Raw genomic sequence first — 27,783 nt, 5'->3', positions numbered from 1 at the left:
TCTCTCTCTCTCCTCAACTTTCTCTCTCCCATGGCAGGTTTCATTATTTCTCTCCAAGAAGGTGTGGCTCTGACAGCTATGGGGTTACTGCAAACAAGTTCCACACCATTTAACATCATAGAGGTGAAGGTGCTGCTTGGGTAGACAGTATTAGCACGTCAGCATTTACCAAGGCCTCTGCATATGCATCAACCAGAAAGCCAGGTGTGTGTGTGTGTGTGTGTGTGTTCCTCTATGTGGCTCAGTGCCAGTGTCAGGCCTGATCAATGGCCCAGCATGAAGCTATGTGTCTGAAGTGATGCATCATCCACCTGAAGGCAGAGTAAACACATTGATGTGAATATACTGAAGCTGCAATAGGTCTCTGTGGGATACCGGGTCTAGTGAAACATCATGGATCTCTGGCTGACTCTACAGTGTCAACTTGGATTTATGAAACCCTCCCTGAGGTATGGATTAAAAATAGAATTGGGTTGGAGGCCTTCTCTTTTGCACTACGCCAACATGTACTGCGCTAAAACGGGATTGGACAGGACTCTACGTATGCAGTAGGTGTGCAGACGACATGGTTAGCTATTGCGTTATTACATTAAGAAACACGTCTAGTTAGATGGAAGTGGACAAGGAGAATAGGATCTCGCTGTCTCCTTCTGACGCTGACTAAAACATTCCAACCCCATAAATCACATCTAGCTGCTCTCCTCTCATCCAGACATGTTATAATATGACTTAAATGTAATGTAAATGTAATAATAATAATCATCTTCCCGTGCGGATTACACCATCTCAGCTGAACACCGAGAGCGGGATGGAGCGCCACTAAGCTGTTCTAGCAGCAGATCCAGGGTTAGAAACTCTATTCTATGTTCACAAGAGATCCTCTGTTAAAAAAAAACACAGTTCAGTTGAAAACAGCTTGGCATTCTTCCACAGTAACACATTCCCACTTCCTGTCTATTGTCATGACGACAGGAGGATGTTTGGATTCCCGAGCATGTCCTTGTCCAAGTTGCTTGTCTGACCAATGGGATAGCTGCCTAAACCACCATAGCAACAGTCAGAGAGCCAATCAGTGCCAGTCTGGCTGCTCCTCTCTGTTGGTTAATATCTCTCCGTCCTCTCCTGTCTACTTGTTCACAGCCTTTCAGCGCTCTCCGTTTGACAAGTCCCCCCTCATGTCAGATGTAAAACAATGACTCAAGATACAGAACGCAACACATAGTGGCCTTGCTGGATTCGTTTGCCTCACACTCATCCAGTTGTGACAAAAGACTAGAGTGCGTGTGACAGTATGAGCCCGAATCACACGGGGGAGATCAACGTCGTGGAGTTGGTGTGCGAGAGTAGCGAGCGTCCATTCACATGCGTAGCGTAGCGTATGCTAGCTCACGAACGTAAGGAGAGTTGTAAGCTCGTAAACCCGAGTCGTTTATAAAAGAACTAGATAAGTCTCGTTCTTTCCACATAACAGTATTCTCTCTTGAAATCCGAGTTCCCCAAGTTATCCAGCCGTAGACTGCCTAAGCTATATGCCAAGCTATGGTCGAAATCGACAGGTAGGCTGCAATTGTTTCACTGATATTGATAAACCTTAGCTTTCAGCCCGATACATTTTAAACGACATATTTAGTCTACTTAGCACAGGGAAGATCATAACCATTCCTCTTTCGTTATTTTTCTACAAACGACCCTTTCCATCTTTAGACCACATTTGATTCATTCGAAACCAAGGCTCATGGACTTTTGCTTGAACTTTATTAATCAAATCGGCTGCAAGCCGATGCCAAAACTAGAGGCTGGTGTGAAAGTGTGGAATAGTGTTAGATCCTAAATTTAGTCCCAGCCATTTCAACTCCATATGGAGTGTCTATACACAGGTGATTACATGGACAGGGTGGAAACTGCAAACACACTCATTGAATGGCTTTCCACATCATATCTTTTTTAGAACAGAATCAATCTAGTAACTGGCGTTTTTCATGGTCAGGTCACAGGTTCAGGGCAAACTCAGGACCTAAGAATATCATATGATAGAGGGCAATGTGGTGTGGATAAAACCACGGTATTTATATACTGTAGGTTCTGTGAAGTGTAGCAGCCTATCCTGTGAGATGAGTGGAGTCTGTCCACTGCCCAGTCGCATCATGTTCTAGTCTAGCAGACATCCAGCTGGCCTGTGTGTGTGTACTGTCGATGACTTCCCCTCAGCCAGTGGGGCAACCAGAGCAGACAGCTGTACTTGCGGACATCATCTCAGCTGACAGATGCTCAAATCTACTCAGCCATATGTTAACAGACAGCATTATTATAGCTGCTGTGAACCCCTCTTATGTGGTGTCTGCTGGTGTGGACAAATGAGAGACTTCACTGAATGGACTGTGGGCTTTACAGGTCAACCTTGTCATAGGAAAATGACATAAGCACATGAGGAAAAAAGGCACGTTGACAACATTATACTGTACCTGCCTCCCACTTCTACTCACGAATGTTCAAAAGGCACAATATGAATACATTTTGATTCCACTATTTTCTGACACATTTTTCATCATGAATCTTGTTCTGGAGGCAGCTCTGCAGAGTGGTCACTAGCTGGCACAGCCACAAAGTTATGAAATCTGATTTTAAACCCAACCCTAACCACACTGATAACCCTCATCTTAAATTAAGACAAAAAAGCTCATTTTAGTTTTCAGAAAGTGTATTGAACTGAATTGAGAGGTGTGTGTGTGTATATATATGTATATATATATATATATATATATATATATACACACACACACACCTCTCCTTCTGGTCAAACCTGCTCCCTCGCTCTCTCTCTCGCTCTCTCAATTCAGTTCAATTCAAAGGGCTTTATTGGCATGGAAAACCAGTATAAGGGTTTGTGCTCAGGCTATAATCACCTCTAGACTGAGGGTTTGTGCTCCCTCTCTCTCTACTCATTCCAGGGTTTTACTTTATTTTTACTATTTTCTACATTGTAGAATAATAGTGAAGACACCAAAACTATGAAATAACACACGTGGAATAATGTAGTAACCAAAAAAGTGTTAAACAAATCAAAACACATTTTAGATTCTAGCCACTTTGCCTTGATGACAGCTTTGCACACTCTTGGCATTCTCTCAACCAGCTTCGTGAGGTAGTCACCTGGAATTTATTTAAATTAACAGGTGTGGCTTTTTTGAAAGTTAATTTGTGGAATTTATTTCCTTCTTAATGTGTTTGAGCCAATCAGTTGTGTTGTGACAAAGTAGGGGTGGTCTACAGAAGATGGGTTTATATCTGCGTCGGAATACCTATCTGGTTTGTGCTTAGATATACAGTCACAAAAACCATCAAGCGCTGCGATGACACCGGCTCTCATGAGGACCGCCACAGGGAAGGAAGACCCAGTGATACCTCTGATGCAGAGGATGCGTTCATTAGAGTTACTGGCCGGAGAAGTTGCAGCCTAAATAAATTCTTCAAGGTTCAAGTAACAGACACATCTCAACATCAACTGTTCAGAGGAGACAGCATGAATTAGGCCTTCATGGTCAAATTGCTGTAAAGGACACCACTACTAAAGGACACCAATAAGAATAAGAGACTTGCTTGGGCAAAGAAACATGAGCAATGGACATTAGACCAGTGGAAATCTGTCCAAATGTAGATTTTTGGTTCCAACCACTGTGTTTTTGTGAGTCGCAGAGTAGGTGAATGATGATCTCTGGATGTGTAGTTCCCACCATGAAGCATGGAGGAGGGGTCATGGTGCTTTGCTGGTGACACTGTCCGTGATTCATTTAGACTTCAAGGCACATTTAACCAGCATAGACACAGCATTCTGCAGCGATACACCATTCCATCTGGTTTGTGCTTAGTGGGACTATCATTTGTTTTTCAACAGTACAATGACCAGGCTGTGTAAGAGCTATTTGATCAAGAAGGAGAGTGATGGAGTGCTGTATCAAACAACCTGGCCTCCACAATCACCCGACCTCAACCCAATGAGATGGTTTGGGATGAGTTGGACCAGAGAGTGAAGGAAAAGCAGCCAACAAGTGCTCAGCATATGTAGGAACTCCTTCAAGATCGTTGGAAAAGCATTCCAGGTGAAGTTGGTTGACAGAATGCCAAGAGTGTACAAAGTTGTCATCAAGGCAAAGGGTGGCTACTTTGAACAATCTAAAAATAGATTTATTTGTTTAACACTTTTTTAGTTACTACATGATCCCATATGTGTTATTTCATAGTTTTGATCTCCTTACTATTTTTTTGCAATGTAGAAAATAGTAAAAATAAAGAAAAACCCTGGAATGAGTAAGTGTCCAAACTTGACTGGTACTGTATATATAAATATGTATGTGTGTGTGTCTGTACAGAGGGATGACAGTGAAAGGGGTGGTATCTCTCAGTATAATAGCCCTGCCATTTCAGATTGATTCTAGTGGGGTGGGGAAGAGAGGGCAAAGAGAGGGGCTAGGAGGGACAGGAAGCCATGGCTTTAGTCAGCCCCAGATCATCTTGCTGAGTGCCTCAGCTCTTAGCAACATGGAGATGAATATGTTTGACTGTATGTGCGTGTGCGTGTCTGCTCATAAGCCTCATTCACGAACAGGACCAATCTCTATAGTACTCTCTGAGAGAGTTGCTCTAAGCTGCTTCTACACCTGCATTGCTTGCTGTTTGGGGTTTTAGGCTGGGTTTCTGTACATCGGCAGATGTAAAAAGGGGCTTTATGAATACATTTGATTGATTGACTGATGTGTGGCACCACAGTGTAGTGACTGACTGTATGTTTAGCATGGAAATGTCAGTGCTTCTGTATAAATGTCATCAAAGCCTTCAAAAATAGGGCTGACTAACAATGGGGGTGAGAATTCTAACAAAGTCTTCCGTCAGTCATTTAGATACACCATTCAGTACTGATCATTGTTGTATGTGGGTGACTGTATTTCTGAGTCTGTGCCACAGTCGTCGTGACTGACGCCTAGCCAAAGCGTGTACCAAATAAGTAGCCCAGTGAATGACTGGAGATATGCTGACACACACACAGGTCGGACCCCCCCCCCCCCCCCCCACTGCCCACTCAAGCCTCCTCTTCCTGCAAAGCTGTTGTCGTGCTACAGCCTGGCAGTGCAGTCTGGAGGTGATGTGCTGACTGGTGACTAGCCACAACCCACCATACAGGAACTGGACTCGCTCCAGTCTCCCCACACACAACCAGCAGGACATCGGCTGGTATATGGTACATTTTGGTATATGTTTAAGAACATTATGTACCTTGGTGTGTGTGTGTGGGGGGGGGGGGGTTGGAGGGAGAGGGATGTGTGTGTGTGTGTGTGTGTGTGTGTGTGTGTGTGTGTGTGTGTGTGTGTGTGTGTGTGTGAGTGGCTGCCTCCATTACTCCATTAGTAGATTGCACTAACCCATTTAGTCATCTCAGTGTTCTTGTCAATACAAACGTGTCACTACAGATGACAGTCTCTCTCTTTCTCACAATTACACAGTGTCGTGAGAAGAACACCAGTGGACATGTCACCGTGTATGATCATCCCACTGTGGTGAGTGGGCAACAGCAATAGCTGTGACACGTGTGATACCCAGCACAGGCTTGGCTTCCAATGCCAACCATATTTAACTTTTTATTTAAACTAGGCGAGTCAGTAAAGAACACATTGTTATTTACAATGATGGCCTAACCCCCCGGCCAAACCCGGACGACGCTGGGCCAATTGTGCGCAGCCCTGTGGGACTCCCAATCACAGCCGGATGTGGTCCTCTGTAGCTCAGTTGGTAGAGCATGGCGTATGGGTGATCCCCGGGACCACCCATACGTAGAATGTATGCACACATGACTGTAAGTCGCTTTGGATAAAAGCGTCTGCTAAATGGCATATATTATTATTATTATTATTATGGATTCGAACCGGGGGCTTTTGCACTGAGACGCAGTGTCTTAGGGAGCCATATAGCATAACTCTCATATGTACGACCCCGCATACACTCCATGTCCCTTTGTAGCATTTCCCAAGAACATGGGGTGAGAGCAGGAAGTGAATTACATGAATGAGACCTGAGACTACACAGAAGAAAGAAAAGAAAGGGTGAATAAGAGTGAAAAAGGAGAACAAGAAAAAGAAAAAAAGATAGAAGGCCAGATCTAACCAATGGGCTCCCCATTCCCCAGTGTATGCTTACATAACCACTTCATAATGCATTACTCACTGTCTTACTGCTGCTGTGGGATCAGGTCTGTCGCTGCTACTAAATGTCTTTTATAGACTTCCTCAGATGTTTTCCCACAGTCTTACTGCTGCTGTGGGATCAGGTCTGTCACTGCTACTAAATGTCTTTTATAGACTTCATCAGATGTTTTCCCACTGTGTTACTGCTGCTGTGGGATCAGGTCTGTCGCTGCTACTAAATGTCTTTTATAGACTTCCTCAGATGTTTTCCCACTGTGTTACTGCTGCTGTGGGATCAGGTCTGTCGCTGCTACTAAATGTCTTTTATAGACTTCCTCAGATGTTTTCCCACTGTGTTACTGCTGCTGTGGGATCAGGTCTGTCGCTGCTACTAAATGTCTTCATAGGGTCGCCCAGATGTTCTCGCACTGTTTTGGAGCTAGGAGGACAATTAGTGTGCTTTTCAAAAAATACAATGAAGCAAGCTCACATTTTCTTCAGGAAATATACACTTTCACGTTCTATTTCTTCCATCGGGTGTAACTATATTTGCGTGTCCAATCCCACAGTCCCACAGATACAAACTGTGTTGCCGGTTGAGTTCCTTTTTTTGCTTCCGATCTCCTCCTTCATCAACTTCATAATCAGTAGTCTGATCAAGTAAGATTGCATCATTCCATTCTCTCGTTTCCTCGGTCTCTCCCTTCCCCTAATCGGTAGCAACAGATATCTTTGGGTTCGCGGGTCTTATCTCTTGTTCTCTCCCCAATTGAATTAAGGGCACAACCTAGTGCAGCAGACACAAGGTTATGTAGAACATTTTGAGATCAATGAAGCCTGGCTGGTCCCAGATCTGTTTCTGCTCTTATGCCAACTCCTTATGGAATTGTTATGCCAAACATGTTTGGCATAACAATGACACCAAAGGAGTTGGCAAGAGCAGAAACAGATCTGGGACCAACAGATTTAGATCGCACACTTCCGATCAGACACACTTTCCGACGAAGAGCTACAACTCGTGGAATTAGACACAAGGGTTTAGCGGCGATAACAGTGACAGTTATCAATCAATATAGCTGTTCAATTCAACCCTGAACCTCTAAAGCCGCCCGCACATGTCGATCAATATCCATCACCGATGTCTGACTGACTGTGGTCGCTGTGGAAACGCGACAGGCTGTGCCGCCGTGGTAACTAGGACAGCTGTGGTGGCAAGAAAGATCATTGGTGTGTATGTCAACACCATAGAGAGGGCACGGTGAGAGACAGTATCTCATGTGTTTCCCCCACACACAGTCCCGTAGGAGCCAGGCTTGCTGTGTCGGGGCACCATAGGGACAATGAGAAACACTTGAGGGGGCAGTAGATAGTGATTCAACTAAAATGTCAAATTCTACCAGAGAAAGGAGACATGGTGTTAGACTTGGCCACTTCAGGCTTGTTGTTGGCCTATTTATTTGTCCTCCGGCTCTGGTTTTGATACTAGGCCCAGGCAGAGCTTCTCCGTGGAGGCCCAGGCAGAGTGGTGTGGACCTGGGTTAGACGAGGATGTCTGGCCTTGGGATCACCTGGTTAGTCGGTGGCCCAAAAGGTGGCACATAATGGGCAAAATACACTGCTCAAAAAAATAAAGGGAACACTTAAACAACACAATGTAACTCCAAGTCAATCACACTTCTGTGAAATCAAACTGTCCAGCAACACTGATTGACAATAAATTTCACATGCTGTTGTGCAAATGGAACAGACAACAGGTGGAAATTATAGGCATTTAGCAAGACACCGCCAATAAAGGAGTGGTTCTGCAGGTGGTGACCACAGACCACTTCTCAGTTCCTGTGCTTCCTGGCTGATGTTTTGGTCACTTTTGAATGCTGGCGGTGCTTTCACTCTAGTGGTAGCATGAGACGGAGTCTACAACCCACACAAGTGGCTCAGGTAGTGCAGTTCATCCAGGATGGCACATCAATGCGAGCTGTGGCAAGAAGGTTTGCTGTATCTGTCAGCGTAGTGTCTAGAGCATGGAGGCGCTACCAGGAGACAGGCCAGTAAATCAGGAGACGTGGAGGAGGCCGTAGGAGGGCAACAACTCAGCAGCAGGACCGCTACCTCCGCGTTTTTGCAAGGAGGAGCAGAGCCCTGCAAAATGACCTCCAGCAGGCCACAAATGTGCATGTGTCTGCTCAAACAGTCAAAAACAGACTCCATGAGGGTGGTATGAGGGCCCGAAGTCCACAGGTGGGGGTTGTGCTTACAGCCCAACACCGTGCAGGACACGTTTGGCATTTGCCAGAGAACACCAAGTTTGGCAAATTCGCCACTGGCGCCCTGTGCTCTTCAAGGATGAAATCAGGTTCACACTGAGCACATGTGACAGACGTGACAGTCTGGAGAGGCCGTGGAGAACGTTCTGCTGCCTGCAACATCCTCCAGCATGACCGGTTTGGCAGTGGGTCAGTCATGGTGTGGGGTGGCATTTATTTGGGGGGCCGCACAGCCCTCCATGTGCTCGCCAGAGGTAGCCTGACTGCCATTAGGTACCGAGATGAGATCCTCAGACCCCTTGTGAGACCATATGCTGGTGTGGTTGGCCCTGGGTTCCTCCTAATGCAAGACAATGCTAGACCTCATGTGGCTGGAGTGTGTCAGCAGTTCCTGCAAGAGGAAGGCAGTGATGCTATGGACTGGCCCGCCCGTTCCCCAGACCTGAATCCAATTGAGCACATCTGGGACATCCATCATGTCTCGCTCCATCCACCAACGCCACGTTGCACCACAGACTGTCCAGGAGTTGGCGGATGCTTTCGTCCAGGTCTGGGAGGAGATCCCTCAGGAGACCATCCGCCACCTCATCAGGAGCATGCACAGGCGTTGTAGGGAGGTCATACAGGCAAGTAGAGGCCACACACACTACTGAACCTCATTTTGACTTGTTTTAATTAAGGACATTACATCAAAGTTGGATCAGCCTGTAGTGTGGTTTTCCACTTTAATTTTGAGTGTGACTCCAAATCCAGACCTCCATGGGTTGATACATTTGATTTCCATTGATAATTTGTGTGATTTTGTTGTCAGCACATTCAACTATGTAAAGAAAAATGTATTTAATAAGAATATTTCATTCATTCAGATCTAGGATGTGTTATTTTAGTGTTCCCTTCATTTTTTTGAGCAGTGTATATAGGATCCTACTTCAGTAAATCCTGCCTGGTATAGCAGATAATGGCATAGTGACAGCAACTGTCACGTAAACCCAACTGGCTCTCATCAATGGGTCAGCTAGCCCATCAGACTGGATGGACTAGAAATCTCTTCATTCTGCCCATAAAAGGGGGTGGTGGTGGGGTGGATCCGGGGGCAGATAGAGAGAGCGATGGGTTTATCTATGAGAGCTTTGTGTGTCAGAGGACATGGCCATGAATGCTACCAATTGTTTCCCCCAGCAGACTGCGGAGGCGGCAGCTCCTACACTCTCTCTGGGATGGAGTTTCCTTTGGAGTCGTTAATGAACTGAACAGACCACTTAACGCATCTCTCAAAAGAGACCCAGGCAGTCTGGTGGGAATCTAAGCGAGTTGAATTCCTTCTGTGTGTGGACCTAGAGGTGACTTGCAGGGGTTTTATTATTCACATAGAAAAGAGTCTCTCGCTCTACTGACTCTTCTAATTGAATTGACTCACCTGTATCTGTTCACGAGGCCAAATGATTAAGGTCCAGAAACAAGGGCTAGACCTTAGGCAGTTGTAAAACTAAATCCAGCATATTACTGTTTGTGCTCCTCATACTTATGATTCGGGTTAGTCCCAGTCTGTGTCAGTCTGGTCTGGTGTGTGTGTGTGTGTGTGTGTGTTCTGAACGTAGACAGATAATGTGATTGGGACCTGCTATCTGTATCTGTAGCCAGGGGGAAGGACAGCAGAGGACTGGATGAATGCTATTACAATTCCACCTCATTCACAGCCCTCGTGCATACACGCTACACCTCTCCTCAATTCGCCTCACCTTTTATATTGCGTCTTCGGCCATCACTCCTTCGTACATGTGCATCCCACCCCCACCCCCCATCTCTTATCACGTCTCTACGTTCTCTCTGTTCTTCTTCCTCCATGTCCCTCGCCTCGAGTGTGAGCGCTGTTATTAGTCTTTACCTCGCGTCGTCATTGTTACATAACTGGGACAGTTGACCAACAAAGCCTCCAGTCTCCACACCGTCTTCAAGACGCTCCTGCAGTGTAGGCCCCTCTGTGCTCACGACACTTCCCCCTCACTGAACCCCTACGCCACTCTCTCCCTGTGCACCCCGAGGAAGGAGTTCGATAAGATCCCAAAAAACATCCCACCCTTGATCATTCAGGAACGGTATCTTGCGGCATGATGATTCAGCTCGCCACATCCTCATCCCTCTATACTCTCAAACGTGTGTTTCCTCTCCTCGTCTCTTCTCTTCGCAATGGTTTGAAATGCATGACTGGATGATTTGTTCCTCGAATTCAGAGGCGATGATGGGAAGGGAATGAGAGGAAGTCGTGCACTTAAACTACTGGCAGCCTGACACTTAGCCATCATTCGACCACACACAGGAGGCAATAAAGGTCTCTCTCTCTCCGAATTAAGTCATTTCATTTAACGCAACAATCTAAAAAAAATATCTCAGCAGCTCATCAGGACATGGGATTAGAGCATCATAGCTACGCTCATCTCCATAATTAAAACAAATTCCTTAATCTCCATAAATCTGTGTACAAAAAGGTCACTCACAGAAATAGAGGTTTTCAGAATGTAAAACAAAAACACCTGTCTGATAAGCAATACGACATTCCTGTTTGTGTGCATGTCGAGGAAAGACTTTTGCTTTTCAAGTTCCTTAATTCAGGCTGCACACTCATATGACCCTGACCTCTTAACTAACACTGTCAAATAACAACACAGCAACGACCTCTGTCGTGAATCAATCAATCGTCTTCATGAACTCCCTCATCAATGGAGCTATCGTGAAATTCAATCAACGCAGTGATTCATTAATGGAATAAATCCATGCAATTAGACTTGTTTTTGCTGTCAAAAGAACAAAGCTTCCATTGGTCGATATGACAACACATGACAGTTAGGATGCCAATAAAAAGGTCACGACAGACAGACAGACAGACAGCGCTAATTAGATGGTCACTCAGCCACAGTGTTTTGTTCCTATGTAGGTCTATTGACATTGACTGGTGCTGCCTGACCTGTTCTGAGAAGGGGTTGGAATTGGAGGGGTTGGAATTTCCAATTGGATCAGTGTCGGGGCAGGTTTGTTTTCAGGGCACGGCTGTTCCACTGCTGCCATGGAAATCAATGGGCAAACGTGCCACTCAATCTCCTCCACTGACAAACACGTGTACTCACGCACACGCACACCTTTCCATGTGTTAACATAGCCTGCGATTTCTCTGGAAGACAGATGTTCACACTAGGAGGCAGAATCTACACGAAACATGAGAAACATGGAGAGAGATAGAAAGAGAGAGCGAGATCGGCTAAGAAAGAGCGAGAGATATGAAACGAGAGAGACACAGACGCCAGATTGTTGTCAACAAGGCTCAAGATGCTGTCTGTTTGTTTTTCCTCTAGGATCATTCAAACCAGTGTGCACCACCAACAGGCGAAGGAAAACCTCACGACGTGAAGGCTGTGGGGCTGACAGATTGACTCCCTCACTAGAATAATAACACACAGACAGCCATACAGTGATATCAAGTATGTTAGGCGACAGAGCAGGTAGTATTATCTTCAACGTGTTTACCCTGTGACTCAATGACAACTGGACGCTTTCTTTCCACAACACACCAGTGAGAACTAACGACTTTGTTTCCCTGAGCTAAAAGCCTAGGCGTTTAGCTCAGTGGGCTATTCCACAGCATTGAGGTGCGCAAACGACCTGGGCTGAAACCCAGTCCAGTCACTCACACCAGCAGAGGCTCAGCCTACCTATCTATTTAGACTGGATGTATGGCGGTGGTAATTTCCCTGGTTTGCGCTTTATAATAGATTATGCTAAATTGACTTCCTAAAGCGTCTACACCACATTTGTATTGTAATGTAACGGACAATGACCCCGTGATATAAGCACCATTGACTGGAATGGAATATTTGCACACTTGTGCTTTGTGGACAACATGGACAATGCAGGAATTAAATGATGATGGAATTGATGCTATAGTGCCGTCGGACTTGTAGAGGTCTGACCTAATTAATTAGACGTAAACAACCATTCCGTAGAATCAAATACTGCAACATATTTCATTTGAAATTAGCGACCGAACCAATTGCCATCGTAAATGCCATTGAGTAGCTAGTCAAGTGGGAAATGGTTCGGCCTGGGATGCCCGCGGCATTGAATGTCCACTCGAATGGTTCCTATGATGAACAAATTAAGAGGCGACCCGTCTGCGGCAACTCACCATCGAAAAGCCTCAGCATCCTACGAAGCACTGCCCCAACCATTCTGTCCGCATCTTGTCCAAAAACCACTCCTTCGGCGTCCCTCATTTTGATACTCACTCCCTGTGAATATGATAGACAAGTCAAAGCCCACAAGGGCGCGACCGATGATCCTAGCTTCTCCAGTTAATCCAACGTAGCCAGGCACACAAGGCAACTGTAGCCTAACTCAAAAATATACAGTGACTAGTCTACATTTATACAACATATACTATACTTGTATAGCATCATCTTAGAGATGTACCCTACATCTTCGTCCAATCCACATTCGAGGCTTTGCAGAGTGCCGACAAGAATAATAATGAGATACCAGAGGGTACCGAGGAGACATATCGCATCAATAGGCTCATGCCGGGGCATACCATTCTGGGGCATACCATTCTAGGGAAAAGTGCAGGGCTAGATGGATGAGGATAAGAGGGAGGAAGCGGTCGAGGACAACATATGGAGGACAGTGGGCCCGACCCATGTGAGTTGTTCTACATACACTTTTTTTTGTTGAACTAATCTAAATATCAACTAAATACATCCAGTGTTCAGAGTTGCCTTTACGTAGCTGTGGCTGTGGTCCATATAGGCTACTTAATAAATATGTCTAGGTTGGCTATGGGCCTATAATATAGCCCACATGTGAGATGTAAAATGTAGGCCTAATCATCCATAAAACTGCCGACAGTATTGGTGCCTATGTGGCCTGTACTGTAAAAAAAAAAAGATATGCTTCCACAAGTTACAAGTAAATGAGTTATGTTGTAAATAAATAAAATCAAAAAACTAAATTTGTTGAAACCAAATATATGATTCAACGCCAACTGTTATGTTATATTATTAACAAACCTATATATTTCAAGTTGCAACCTACTGTATTTAACACACCTTACTTTTCCCCCTTTAGTAAAACCTAATAAATAACATCAATACAAACTCATATTTAACGTAAATAAAAACCCATCTTTTAATCTGTGTATGGACCAGCACTTGTTAAATGCTAATATAGTACATAGGAAAACAATGTGGGCACATAAGTTCTCATTTCAAAGAGAGCTTTAATGCAGTAAATGGTTAATGGACAAATATTCAAAGTGTATTAGCATCTAATGATATTATAATACCCTTCACACACACACACACACACACACACACAGATACATTTCTCCTCAACACCAATGTGCATTTATTAAGGGGCAGTAAGTATTGGTGTCGTAGTAAAGGTCAACAGAACAAAGGTTCCACCTCTTTTTTTTTAGTTTAAGAACAAATTCTTATTTTCAATGACGGCCTAGGAACAGTGGGTTAACTGCCTGTTTAGGGGGCAGAATAACAGATTTGTACCTTGTCAGCTCAGGGATATGAACTTGCAGCCTTCCGGTTACTAGTCCAACACTCTAACCACTAGGCTACCCTGCCGCCCCACCTCTGATATGCCTGATATGAATCAGATTTGATTTGAGGGCATAGCCACAGGAAATAGGGGTGCTGAGGGTGCTACTGCACCCCCTGAAAAATCAGCATTAAAAAAAATCTATATATATTTAGAAAATATTTTTCACAAAAGTATAATACTTTATTAGTCCTGTATTAGCAGACCGATATAGCCATCACGAGCAAACTTTATTTTTCAGCATCGCCCCCCACCCAAACTACTTCCTGCGGCTATGTTTAAGGGGATCTAGGGGACTGGAGGTTACCACATCACAGTACAACACCAGGCCCTCCTGTCAATCCCTTTCTATAACTCCCTGGCACCCTCCTCAGGCTCTGGGTAGGAAGCGCAGGTTGATGGGTTTGGACGGGATGAGCAGTGTTCTAGTCTTGGGCTCTGTGGTCGGGGCCCCATCCTCTGGCTGGATCTCATAATGCTGCATCAGCTGTAGCGGGGCGACAAGAGTTCAAGGTCAAGGGTTTAGTGTTAATGGGCCACCTGGTTGTCTGACGTCTCTCTAGCCAGAGAATCAGTTACAACCATAAAATTAAGTATTTTATAATATCCCATGCCAAATTTAGCCAACTGGAGTAGTAAAAGCAGAATATTGCGCAGCTCATAAAAATGGGGTTCGTCACCCCTGTAGTAAGTGTTGCACACTTAAGTTCCCACACTCTCTCAGATTGCTTCTGGGGACTTACCATTAGCCAATCACCGCAGATGATGGACAAAATCATCCAACAACAATCACCTTCAACAGTCTTGTAACATCATTTTGGCACTGATGGCTTTTTATCACTCAATACTTCCTTGAAAATCTCAATGAAATACTTCTCTTATTCACCCTGGAGAGGGCAAAGTACATCTCTAGCTCTGCCACTCTCTTGCCCACACAGGCTCTCACGCCCACCCCGAAGGGTATAGAGCTGTAGGGGTGGTGTTGGTACGACTCTGGGTCCCCTCGCAGCCAACGCTCAGGCCTGAAACACTCTGCATCCACAAACTCCCCCTCGTCATGACTGGCAGCATAGTGACACAGATGGAACTGGGTCTGGGAGAGGCGAATAGGAAGAAGTAGATATATAGGAGGTAAAGAGAGTGACAGAATTTCATGGAAATTACATCACATTCCTTCGGGGGATAAAATAAAAAAATCTTAACTATTGACAAAGGTGAAAGAGAGTGGTGTTTATCTTTCTCTTGTCATCGCCTGCCCCTACCTTCTTTGGGAACCAGTAGTTGTCCACAACAACGTCATTGTCTACGGTTAGACGGCCATTCCCTGGAACTACAGGGTACATCCTGCAGAGAGAACAGCTTCAGCAACATGGGAGCCTCTGTAGGACTGCCTTAAATAAACCTTTGTGTGGCTAGGAATGTTCAGTAAGGTACTTAGCATTGGTATTTACTAAAGTTTTAATACATCTAAACACCAGAGAGAGTTGGCAATGGCAGGTTGTGATTCTGACCTAGATGCTGTTATTGAGCATTTTAATCATTAGACAATTAAGGACACATGGGAGAAATGGCTATGACCATATAGGAAGCGGTGGAGGGGGCAATTTCTTTCTATAAACCTGTCATTCAGGATTTCCATACTAGCTGGTGTCAGAGGAAGGCCCTAAAAATTGTCTCCAACCACCCAATTCATCAACTGTTCTCTCTGCTACCACAAAGCAAACGGTACTGGACCACTAAGTCTGGGAGCAAAAGGCTCCTGAACAGCTTCTAGTTACATTGTTTAACCTGGGTCAAATGTTTCAGGTAGCCTTCCACAAGCTTCCCACAATAAGTTGGGTGAATTTTGGCCCATTCCTCCTGACAGAGCTGGTGTAACTGAGTCAGGTTTGTAGGCCTCCTTGCTCGCACACGCTTTTTCAGTTCTGCCCACACATTTTCTATAGGATTGAGGTCAGGGCTTTGTGATGGTCACTCCAATACCTTGACTTTGTTGTCCTTAAGCCATTTTGCCACAACTTTGGAAGTATGCTTGGGGTCATTGTCCATTTGGAAGACCCATTTGCGACCAAGCTTTAACTTCCTGACTGATGTCTTGAGATGTTGCTTCAATATATCCACATAATTTTCTTTCCTCCATGATGCCATCTATTTTGTGAAGCACCCCCACAACATGATGCCAACCCTGAGATTCACGGGTAGGATAGTGTTCTTCGGCTTTCAAGCCTCCCCCTTTTTCCTCCAACATAACGATGGTCAATATGGCCAAACAGTTCTATTTTTGTTTTATCAGACCAGAAGACATTTCTTCAAAAAGTACGATCTTTGTCCCCATGTGCAGTTGCAAACCGTAGTCTGGCTTTTTTATGGAGGTTTTGGAGCAGTGGCTTCTTCCTTGCTGAGTGGCCTTTCAGGTTATGTCGATATAGGACTCGTTTTACTGTGGATATAGATACTTTTGTACCTGTTTCTTCCAGCATCTTCACAAGGTCTTTTGCTGTTGTTCTGCGATTGATTTGCACTTTTCGCACCAAAGTACGTTCATCTCTAGGAGACAGAACGTGTCTCCTTCCTGAGCGGTATGACAGCTGCGTGGTCCCATGGTGTTTATACTTGCTTACTATTGTTTGTACAGATGAATGTGGTACCTTCAGGTGTTTTGGTTCATCCTTGGGAGACATTTCCAGACTTGTGGAGGTCTACATTTTTTTTCTGAGGTCTTGGCTGATTTTCTTTAGATTTTCCATGATGTCAAGCGAAAAGGCACCTAGTTTGAAGGTAAGCCCTGAAATACATCCACAGGTACACCTCCAATTGACTCAAATTATGTCAATTAGCCTATCAGAAGCTTCTAAAGCCATGACATCGTTTTCTGGAATTTTCCAAGCTGTTTAAAAGGCACAGTCAACTTAGTGTATGTAAACTTCTGACCCACTGGAATTCTGATACAGTGAATGATAAGTGAAATAATCTGTCTGTAAACAATTGTTGGAAAAATGACTTGTGTCATGCACAAAGTAGATGTCCTAACTGACTTGCCAAAACGATAGTTTGTTAACAAGAAATGCGTGGAGTTTTAATGAATCCAACATATTTGTATGTAAACTTCCGACTTCAACTGTAGCTACCTGAACTATCTGCATTGACCCTTTTTGACACACACACACACACACACACACACACACACACACACACACACACACACACACACACACACACACACACACACACACACACACACACACACACACACACACACGTTATGGGATTTTCATGAATAATGACTAAAGGATGAATACATTTAACGTAGAACTATACCTAAACAGAATACTACTGTCACTGTATGAATGTATGAATCTTATTATAATTATAACACTGAACATAATGTGTGTGGTTTTAGTTCTGAATTAGAACAAAGACTTTCTGTTCCTTGTTAGAAACTAATGGAGCTATAGTCAGACCGGCTGGAATACTGTGTTCCTTACAGGACATTCTGTCCCCATCCAGGGAGGGGAGAGCCCTTGGGCTTGTATTATTGTTTAACAGGTGGCAGACAATGTGAGACGGCTTGTGAACTATATTGGTTAATGAACACGAGAACTAAATTCTCTTGACACACTCAACCACAAGTAACAGGCACACATTTGCCACACACACACATCCACACTCATCACATACACTGCTGCTTCTAACTATTATCTATCCTATCCTGTTGCCTAGTCACTTTACCCCTACCGATATGTGCATATCTACCTCAATTACCGCATATATCGGCACATCGACTTAGTATTGATACCTCGTGTATATAGCCAAGTAAACATGACTTATTGTGTATTTAGTCCTTGTGTTAATGCTTTTTATTTATTAATATTATTTAAAAATATATATATTGTATTCTGCATTGTTGGGAAGGGCCCGTAAGCATTTCAGTGTTAGTTTACACCTGTTCTTTACAACATTTGAACACACCGTTCAGGTTATATAAGGACACTGCCCAAAAAGCATGTCCCATACCTTGACCCTCTGCACTCACTTATCAGTCATTATCATCATCAGTATAATTAGGGAAAGGGAAATGCAAGCACATGCACGCACACAATCTCTTTGACCAGGCATGCTCAAAACAAGAGGCCAATTGCAGGTTGCTGTTCTTGGTGCGCTCGCGTGTGTGTGTGTTCACCTTAGAACCTGGATGTGTGTACGTGTACATGTGTGTTCAGACTCACCTCAGAGTCTCCTTGATGACAGCCTTCAGGTAGGGCATCCTGCTCAGGTCCTCTGATCTGGGCTGCTGTCTTCCCGGACACACGGACATGATCTCAAGGTACAGCCTGTCCTGGGACGCGGCGTCGCGGGCCAACTGGTACAACGCCCACGACAAGGTGTTGGACGTCTGAGGCGAAAGGAGAAGGACGATAGAAAGAAAGACGGGTTTACTTAGGGTGAAGTGATATGATATATACGGAAAACAAAAATATTTAAAAAACGCAACATGTAAAGGGTTGGTCCCATGTTTCATGACCTGAAATAAAAGATCCTAGAAATTGTCCACTCACAAAAAGCTTATTTCTCTCAAATGTTGTGCATAACTGTTAGTGAGCATTTCTCCCTTGCCGAGATAATCCATACACCTGACAGGTGTGGCACATCAAGAAGCCGATTAAAGGGCTCCCGGGTGGCACAGTGGTCTAAGGCACTGCATCGCAGTGCTAGCTGTGCCACCAGAGACTCTAGGTTCGAGCCCAGGCTCGAAGGTCCATGGGGCGACGCACAATTGGCCTAGCGTCGTCCGGGTTAGGGAGGGTTTGGCCAGTAGGGATATCCTTGTCTCATCGCGCACTAGCGACTCCTGCACGCTAACCAGGTCGCCAGGTGCACGGTGTTTCCTCTGACACATTGGTGCGGCTGGCTTCCGTGTTGGATACACACTGTGTTAAGAAGCAGTGCGGCTTGGTTTGGTTGTGTTTCGGAAGACGCATCGCTTTCGACCTTAGTCTCTCCCGAGCCCGTTCGGGAGTTGTAACTACTAACAATTGTAACTAGGGATTGGATATCACGAAATTGGGGAGACAAGGGGGTCAAATCTGATGATGTCGACATTGTAAACAGAGTGCCCCGTGGTGGCGGTGGTGTTATGGTATAGGCAGGCATAAGCTACAGACAACGAACACAATTGCATTTTAGCAATATGCACTATTGTAAAGTGGCTGTTCCACTGGATGTCATAAGGTGAATGCACCAATTTGTAAGTCGCTCTGGATAAGAGCGTCTGCTAAATGACTTAAATGTAAATGTAATTTGAAATCCCAGAGATACCGTGATGAGATCCTGAGGTCCATTGTCGTGCCATTCATCCGCTGCCATCACCTCATGTTTCAGCATGATAATGCCCGGCCCCATGTCGCAAGGATCTGTCCACAATTCCCAGGAGCTGAAAATGTCCCAGTTCTTCCATGGCCTGCATACTCACCAGACATTGAGCATGTTTGGGATAATCTGGATCGACGTGTACGACAGCGTGTTCCAGTTCCGCCCATATCCAGCAAATTTGCACAGCCATTGAAGAGGAGTAAGATGCCACAACCAACAGCCTGATCGAATCTATGTGAAAGAGATGTCGCGCTGCATGAGGCAAATGGTGGTCACACCAGATACCGACTGGTTTTCTGATACATGCCCCAACTTTTATCTCATTTTATTATTATTTTTACCCCAATTGGTAGTTGCAGTCTTGTCCCATCGCTGCAACTCCCATACGGACTCGGGTGAGGTGAAGGTCGAGAGCCACGCGTCCTCTGAAAAACGACCCTGCCAAGCTGCACTGCTTCTTGACACACTGCTCGCTTAACCCGTAAACCAGCCGCACCAATGTGTCGGAGGAAACACCGTACAACTGGCGACCGTGTCAGAGTACATGCGCCCTCCCCTAACCCGGATGACGCTGGGACAATTATGCGTCGCCTCATGGGTCTCCCAGTCGCGGCCGGCTGCGACACAGTCCGGGATCGAACCTGGATCGAACCTGGATCTGTAGTGACAGCTCAAGCACTGCAGTGCCTTAGACCACTGTGCCACTCGGCAGGCCCTACTTTTTCTTTTAAGGTATCTGTGACCAACAGATGCACATCTGTGTTCCCAGTCATGTGAAATCCATAGATTAGGGCCTAATTAATACATTACAATTGACTCATTTCCTTAAATGAACGGTAACTCAGTAAAATCTTTGAAATTGTTGCGTTTAGATTTTTGTTCAGTATACTTTATTGTCCCTGCGGGGAAATTTGACTTGGACAATTAAAATGCTGATGTTTAAAAAAAAATGTTTAAAGTAAAAGTTGAGGGAGTGGTGGAGCCTGTATCAGAGACAAGTTATCAAGTGATCATCAACATTTATTGACATCAATTCATCATTAAAGCAGCTGAGGAATTACTTTGGAACATTAGATCATTTCAAGTGACATCTAGTCATTGAATAAAAGTGAAAACACTGATTTCCAGTGAGCAAAAAACATTTTTATCTTGATGACGTTACATAAAGGTGGAATAAATAGAGCTCGAGGCTTGGCGTTTTACTCCGTAACAGATCCCAGATAGCAGCAAGTGGCTCTTGACAAAGACAAGCCCAGACTGCACCAGGGAATGCAGTCAGGCAGGTCCTGCTGTGTTTGTATGGTTACTGTGTGTATGTCTGTGGTTACATGCGTTTTTGTACCCACAAAACATTTTTTTTAAAGTTACACTGCAAATACATATGTCAACAAACTAAAGGAAATGGTCTCAGTATTTATGGCCTGGGCAGAATCATCTAATCTTAAAGCCAAAATACACCTCCACCCATTCCCTAGGACGTGTCCAGTAGTCACAAAACAGAAGAAAACACTGAAATATAGACGAAATAATAGCATTTTGCCAATGAGAAATTCACATGTTCATTTTCTGTTTCAAAAGGTTTGTTTACGGTGTACCCTACTGAACGTGAACCTGCTGTTGTGTATGGCACCACCCTCCTCTCTGTATGACCTCCCATGACCCTCTCCTCTCACCGTGTCCACTCCGCCCAGCAACAGCTCTGTGATGCTGATGTACACCTCTCCCAGGGTCAGTTTATCACAGGACAGCAGGTAGGTGAGATACATCCCGTCCAACTTCTTCCCAGCATGCACCTGGGCATCCATCTGCGCCAACTTATGGTCAATCAGACCCTGAGCTGAGGGTTTATGTAGAAATACATTGAACACACACGTTCATGCACACAAACACACACAAAATGAGTCTCAATAGTGAACATAGCTCAACAGTTAGTCTCCCTAGGCAGACGGGTTGCCTCCCACATTAACAAAGTTCCCACATAGGTCTGCGATTTCCGACACTTCTCAACGGTGCTTAGCGGCTGACGTGCAATTGACAGGGCAATAGAAACAACCATATGCTTGCATTGTGGAGGTCGGACCTACCATGTCTACTTTCCACCTACACATTTAAGTCCGCTTGTCGCTCAATAGAAGGAGCCCCTGACATTATTTGCAAACATACCTACATTCACCAGGTCGTCCCAGGCTTGGATAAATCGTTTCCAGAAGGGCAAGATGTTGCGTGTCCAGAGCGGGAGGAAGAGGACCGTCTCAGACAGGGTTAGCATGTCGTTGGCTGCAGCGATGAACTTCAGCGTGTCCTTAGGGATCTCCTCCTGCAGACAACCCAGCCGCGTCTCAAACAGGATGGAAGAGATCCCTGCAGGGATGGACAGAACACAGTGAACAATGAGGACTACACAGAGCTGGTGGGATTCTAGGTATCCGAGATGCTCAGGGGCACAACGGCAGGAGATGGCAAGGCACCTAAGCTGCTCTATGGGCACTGTGGCAGACCCTGGCTTCCAACCCCACTGGGTGTGTGTGTGTGTTTCTGAAGGGGCATAAAAAAATACTGAATGAACCAATGGTATCACACCTTCAAAGCCAAACTTGTAGAGCTCTGCGGTGAGGTCTGGTACAGTGGTGTGGTCCTGACTGCGGAGGCGGAGCCTCTCAATACGCTGTAGCAGGTCCCCTACTACCTGGTGGATGACAGGCGCGTACGCAGACACCTCCGCTAGCTTCAGCATCTTTGGATTCAGGACACTACGGATACGGTACCACTGTAGGCCTTTACTGTAGGAGAGGAGAGGAGACAGACAGTGAATCTACAGTAGATATTCAGAATAAAGGGGTGGAGTTGGTAGAACATGGCGCTTGTAATGCCAGGGTAATGGGTTCAATCCCCGGGACCACCCATACGTAGAATGTATGCACACATGACTGTAAGTCGCTTTGGATAAAAGCGTCTGCTAAATGGCATATATTATTATTATTATATTAGGTATATCTACAGGTCACGGCCAAAATAAAGAGAAAACCTCAGTAACGAGGGATACAAAGTATATTGAAAGCAGCTGCTTTCACACAAGTGTGGTTCCTGAGTTAATTAAGCAGGGGAACATCCCACCGAGCTTCGGGTCATGTCTAAAAATGCCCAGTTGCCTATTATTTTGGCTACCGTGGCTAGTGACTTTTGAAATTGAAATTCTCAATGGAGCGAAGGGGGTTTAAACTGTGTATGTCAGTCACTAGATCTCAACCCAATTGAACACTTATGGAAGATTATAGAGTGGTGTCTGAGACAGCTCTTTCCACCACCGTCAACAAAACGATTACATTCTCATGGAATAATGGTGTCACTCCAATAGAGTTCCAAACACTTGTAGAATCTATGCGAAGGCGCATTCAAGCTTTTCTGGCGGCTAGCGGCGGCCCAATGCCCCATGTAAGACGCTATGTTGGCGTTTCCTTTATTTTGGCAGTTACCTGTAGGTTAGATGGATAATGTTGAGTTGGAGGAACTACTGAAACAAGTTTACCTGTTGGACCATGGTTTCCTCAAACCAGACCAACATTGCTTTTACCCAAGGCAATGATTTATTACCATTAACAGTCGTAGTGTATCTTTGAAGCATAGTGTGTAAGCAATGTTCCCTCTATGCTGCGCACCTCCTCCAGGACTGGCGCGCTGAAGAAACTTTCTTGAGTTCGCCGCATTAGTTAGCACTATATAGATTAACGTTATTTTTTCTGTGATCGTATCAAAATTATGAACTGGGTAGTTCGAGCCCTGAATGCTGATTTTTCTGACAGGCTGTATCTAGCCACTCCATGTTGTGTCGTGCATAAGATCATCCCTTAGCTGTGGTATATTGGCCATATACCACAACCCCGAGGTGCCTTATTGCTTAAATATACAGTGCCTTGCAAAAGTATTCATCCCCTTGGCGTTTTTCCTATTTTCTTTGCATTACAACCCTTTGCTATGAAGCCCCTAAATAAAATCTGGTGCACCAATTACCTTCAGAAGACACATAATAAATTAAATAAAGTCCACCTGAGTGCAATCTAAATGTCACATGATCTCAGTATGTATACACACACACACAAGTTCTGAAAAGCCCCAGCAACACCACCAAGCAAGGGGCACCACCAAGCAAGCGGCACCATGAAGACCAAGGAGCTCTCCAAACAGGTCAGGGACAAAGTTGTGGAGAAGTACAGATCAGGGTTGGGTTCTAAAAAAAATATCAGAAACTTTGAACATCCCACAGAGAACCATTTAAATCCATTATTTAAACAATGGAAATAATATGGCACCTCAACAAACCTGCAAAGAGAGGGCCGCCCACCAAAACTCACGGACCAGGCAAGGAGGGCATTAATCAGAGAGGCAACAAAGAGACTAAAGATAACCCCGAAGGAGCTGCAAAACTCCACAGCAGAGACTGGAGTATCTGTCCATAGGACCACTTTAAGCCGTACACTCCACAGAGCTGGACTTTATGGAAGAGTGGCCAGAAAAAAGCCATTGCTGAAAGACAAAAATAAGCAAACATGTTTGCCCCAAACATATGGAAGAAGGTACTCTGGTCAGATGAGACAAAAACGTAGCTTTTTGGCCATCAAGGAAAACGCTATGTCTGGCACAAACCCAACACCTCTCATCACCCCGAGAATACTATCCCTCCCGGAGAACACCAGTAAAGCATAGTGGTGGCAGCATCATGCTGTGGGGATGTTTTTCATCGGCAGGGACTGGGAAACTGGTCAGAATTGAAGGAATGGTGGATGGCGTTAATACAAGGAAATTCTTGAGGGAAACCTGTTTGTCTTTTGAAACGTTTTAGATATTTGAGACTGGGACAGAGGTTCACCTTCCAGCAGCACAATGACACTAAGCATACTGCAAAAGCAACACTTGAGTGGTTTAAGGGGAAACATTTAAACGTCTTGGAATGGCCTAGTCAAAGTCCAGATCTCAATCCAATCGAGAATCTGTGGTATGACTTAAAGATTGCTGTACACCAGCAGGGACTTATCCAACTTGAAGGAGCTGGAGTAGTTTTGCCTTGAAGTATGGGCAAAAATCCCATTGGCTAGATGTACCAAGCTTATAGAGACATATCCCAAGAGACTTGCAACTGTAATTGCTGCAAAGGGTGAGGGGGGGTGAATAGTTATACATGCTCAAGTTCTGTTTCTTTTGTCTTATTTCTTGTTTGTTTCACAAAATATATTTTGCATCTTCAAAGTGGTGGTTGTGTAAATCAAATGTCGTACGGCAACAAAATAGGACAAATGCCAAGGGGGGTGAGTACTCTCTTTGAAAAGCTAATCAGGTAAAAAGCTTACATCTTAATTAAAGGGGCAGTGTTGTATTTTGAGACATGCTTGAATGTCCTACCTTGTCTAATTCTCTGTATGGTAATGATAATACATTTTATTTTGTAAAGTGGTTTCTTGCATCATACAATACAATCTACAGTCAACTATTTGGCCCATGGTGTTACAGACAAAGTAAAACATTATTAATATCAAGCGTTTCATAATGTAAAAACGCTATTAAAAAGCTAATGCAATATAGGCCTGCATTGAACACCACATATAAGCTACTGTCATGACGTTGCCCTTTTTGAGTACAGCGAGCACCATCCCCCGCTCTCTGCTTATACAACCAGACTGCTGTGGTCAGAGGTCGTACATTCCTGAGAAGACCTCAGACACACTGTATTAGAGAAGAGGGTAAAAGTTCACAGAGGACAAAGGAAATCCTTCCACCTCACAGAACTTGAGGTACGAACAAATGTCATTTTCCAGAGAAAGTGTAAAAGATGGGTGAAGAATCCATCTACAACCTGGTGCGTTTGTCACAACTTGGGAAGCTCAAGAGAGACGGTGTGGCCACATTACCATAACGCTGTTTATATAATATCCTCAGATATGGGGTTTACATCTAATTGTTGTATAAGATGAATGAGTGAGGATGATACTGTTTGTATAATGGTGTAATATGATTGTGGACTGTTTAATGAAGACAAATAAAATTCCCTTTTGATTTGAACTATTTCAGAGGACCGCCCCTGAAGCCAGTTAGGGTCAGACATCCTGGGACAGCCCTCTTCTGCCATTCTGAATAAAACCCAACTTTGAGAAATGATCATCCATTCTAAAACCAATGTCACTTTGAACTATCCCCTCTAACCAAGACAGAGAGAGATCTGTAATCTGCCAGGATACTTGCTTTTCTTCCCCTGACATGCGCGCTTGTGTAAGCATAAATGCACATGCACAACGGAACATCCAATTAGGATTTATGCTAGAAGGGTCCAAGCAAAATACCAGCCTTAGTGAATAAAGTTGAACATTTACTTGTAGGCCTTTGACTCTACAGCACTCACCAGTTTCTTCCCAGAAGTCCATAGGTCATCCCTGTAGACTGCCCAAAACTGGTGTCTCACAGTTGTAAACTTATCATATAATTATCAACTTAGGATGGTGCCTAAGCAACACACCAAGTAGGAAAACCCTAGATATGGCAATAGAGACAATGCCATGATAGTCATTTTGCCAGAACATTGGACGTATATAGAATACAGTCCAATTAGATGGGGTTTTTTTTGTGTGAGAACTATATTTTGTATATCTTTTGTTTATGCTTTCATTCCTTTTCAGTTCAGTTCCTTTGACACTTGGGAAGTGATAGAGCCATAAACAAAGTCCCCATACAACCATCACTTAGTGCCACAACGCCGCTCATTGGGGAATTCATGTAATTATATATATTTCATGAGTGTGTGTGCGTTGTTAACATCTACCAAAGTTACAGCCCAGATCTTCCAGTCTGGACGAGGACCAGACGACGGGTCCGGAAAGGCGACCCCTAATCCAGACACCCACGGCCCATCCTTGTGGCGGCATGCCCCGCCGTCAGAGAGACAACCAAGGTAAACCACCAGAGGTGGGGGGTGATCGCAACGGCGATCACCAACCACCAACCAAGCGCAAGAGAGACGGTGTGGCCACATTACCATAACGTTGTTTATATAATAGCCTCAGATATTAGGTTTACATCTAATTGTTGAATAAGATGAATGAGTGAGGATGATACTGTTTGTATAATGGTGTAATATGATTGTGGACTGTTTAATGAAGACAAATACAATTCCCTTTTGATTTGAACTATTTCAGAGGACCGCCCCTGAGCCCAGTTAGGGTCAGACATCCTGGGACAGCCCTCTTCTGCCATTCTGAATAAAACCCAACTTTTAGAAATTATCATTAGACCATGTTTTTCTCCATTAGGAGGGAGACAAAGGTTGTAGACCAAGCTTACCTCAATTACGAGATGGCTAAAGGTTGTAGAATCTTTTAACCATACCACATGGTTAAACTCTTAAGACTATCGGTACCGACAGAATAAGAACAATTCTTTGATATTGATTACTAGTTTGCAGCTAGGAATTTGGCATCATTGAACGCGAAGAACGACAACCGCCGAAACATCCATTCTAAAACGAATGTCACTTTGAACTATCCCCTCTAACCGAGACAGAGGGAGAGATGGAGAGACGGACAATTCTACAAAAGAAAGACTTTTCACCAGCGATCAAGACGACACACTGAGCTTAAATATATATATTGATTGCAGTTGTTCCCGAATGAGTAAGCGTTCATGTGTAAAGGATTAGCATTTTAATGGTTATAATTAACTCTGTAGTGACTGCTTAGTCGACCCCCCCATTTCCCCTTTGTCTAACAAGCCGCCATGCCGGTTCATTTCTGTGAATTACTTAGTTAGTTAATAAATAAATGATTTAAGACAATTGATGTATGGATGACTCATAGTGAAGACTGGGTTCGCGCAGATAACCAACAATTTATGACGTTTGGAATGAGACTAACGTGAGGTAAATAAATCATTCATTAATTCGAAGACTAATTGATCAGATAAAATATCTGAAAAGTTATTTTAGGACATGATAACTTTGTAATCTGAATATTTTTCCTTGGTGCCCCGATTTCATAGTTAATTAATTACGTGATTATTCAGTTGATCGCATTGTAACTAATTACAGAGAATCTTTGATAAAAACTATCAGTCTTCAGTTAATGATAGTAAAGACACGACACTACTGTAAGCTATATCACAGAAATCAAAAGCTATTTCCACGTGAAAATGTTATGGGATTTGTTCCATTGGTTTTATTGGTACAGTAGACCTACATTACGCTCAAATAGCCACAATAGCCTATTGGCTACTGTCGAAAACTGTAATGGTACAGCCGCAGGGTTTACTGTAAACGTGCGGCGGAAGTTGCACAAAATTCTCACATGAAAGTTTCCGCTCACAAGAACTAAAATGTCCTCAGTGCCCCAACATTTGAGGGA

General features: G+C 44.3%; 2 protein-coding genes across 4 annotated transcripts in view; both read right to left on the bottom strand.

Annotated features, from left to right (window-relative positions):
- LOC124010864 (transmembrane protein 198-B-like) overlaps positions 1-12,923 on the bottom strand; it is a 19,821-nt gene extending 6,898 nt beyond the window's left edge. Inside the window, exons 1-2 of the mRNA XM_046323598.1 lie at positions 12,899-12,923; positions 12,615-12,717 (exon numbers count right to left, since the gene is read on the bottom strand). The gene's annotated coding sequence lies outside the window, so the exon portion shown is untranslated. The remainder of the gene's footprint in view (positions 1-12,614; positions 12,718-12,898) is intronic.
- Positions 2,769-27,783, bottom strand: part of LOC124010863 (sterol 26-hydroxylase, mitochondrial-like) — a 29,136-nt gene continuing 4,121 nt past the window's right edge. For 2 of the 3 annotated variants that reach the window (XR_006834509.1, XR_006834508.1), the window contains 8 exons: positions 21,986-22,185; positions 21,569-21,766; positions 21,079-21,242; positions 18,262-18,428; positions 15,298-15,379; positions 14,922-15,128; positions 13,774-14,522; positions 2,769-2,782 (listed from right to left, as the gene is read on the bottom strand). Coding sequence is in view for 1 of the 3 variants with exons in the window: in XM_046323597.1 (XP_046179553.1) it covers positions 14,406-14,522; positions 14,922-15,128; positions 15,298-15,379; positions 18,262-18,428; positions 21,079-21,242; positions 21,569-21,766; positions 21,986-22,185 (1,135 nt within the window). In the remaining 2 variants the exon portion in view is untranslated. Of the gene's footprint in view, positions 2,783-13,576; positions 14,523-14,921; positions 15,129-15,297; positions 15,380-18,261; positions 18,429-21,078; positions 21,243-21,568; positions 21,767-21,985; positions 22,186-27,783 lie in introns of those variants that run through there. The other variant, XM_046323597.1, reaches the window with a different exon arrangement.

The sequence above is a fragment of the Oncorhynchus gorbuscha genome, linkage group LG23 (genome assembly GCF_021184085.1).
Source record: "Oncorhynchus gorbuscha isolate QuinsamMale2020 ecotype Even-year linkage group LG23, OgorEven_v1.0, whole genome shotgun sequence".
In the NCBI taxonomy this organism is placed as follows: domain Eukaryota; kingdom Metazoa; phylum Chordata; class Actinopteri; order Salmoniformes; family Salmonidae; genus Oncorhynchus; species Oncorhynchus gorbuscha.
The sequence above is the reverse complement of the archived record's forward strand: the minus strand, read 5'-3'. Positions and strand labels throughout refer to the sequence as shown.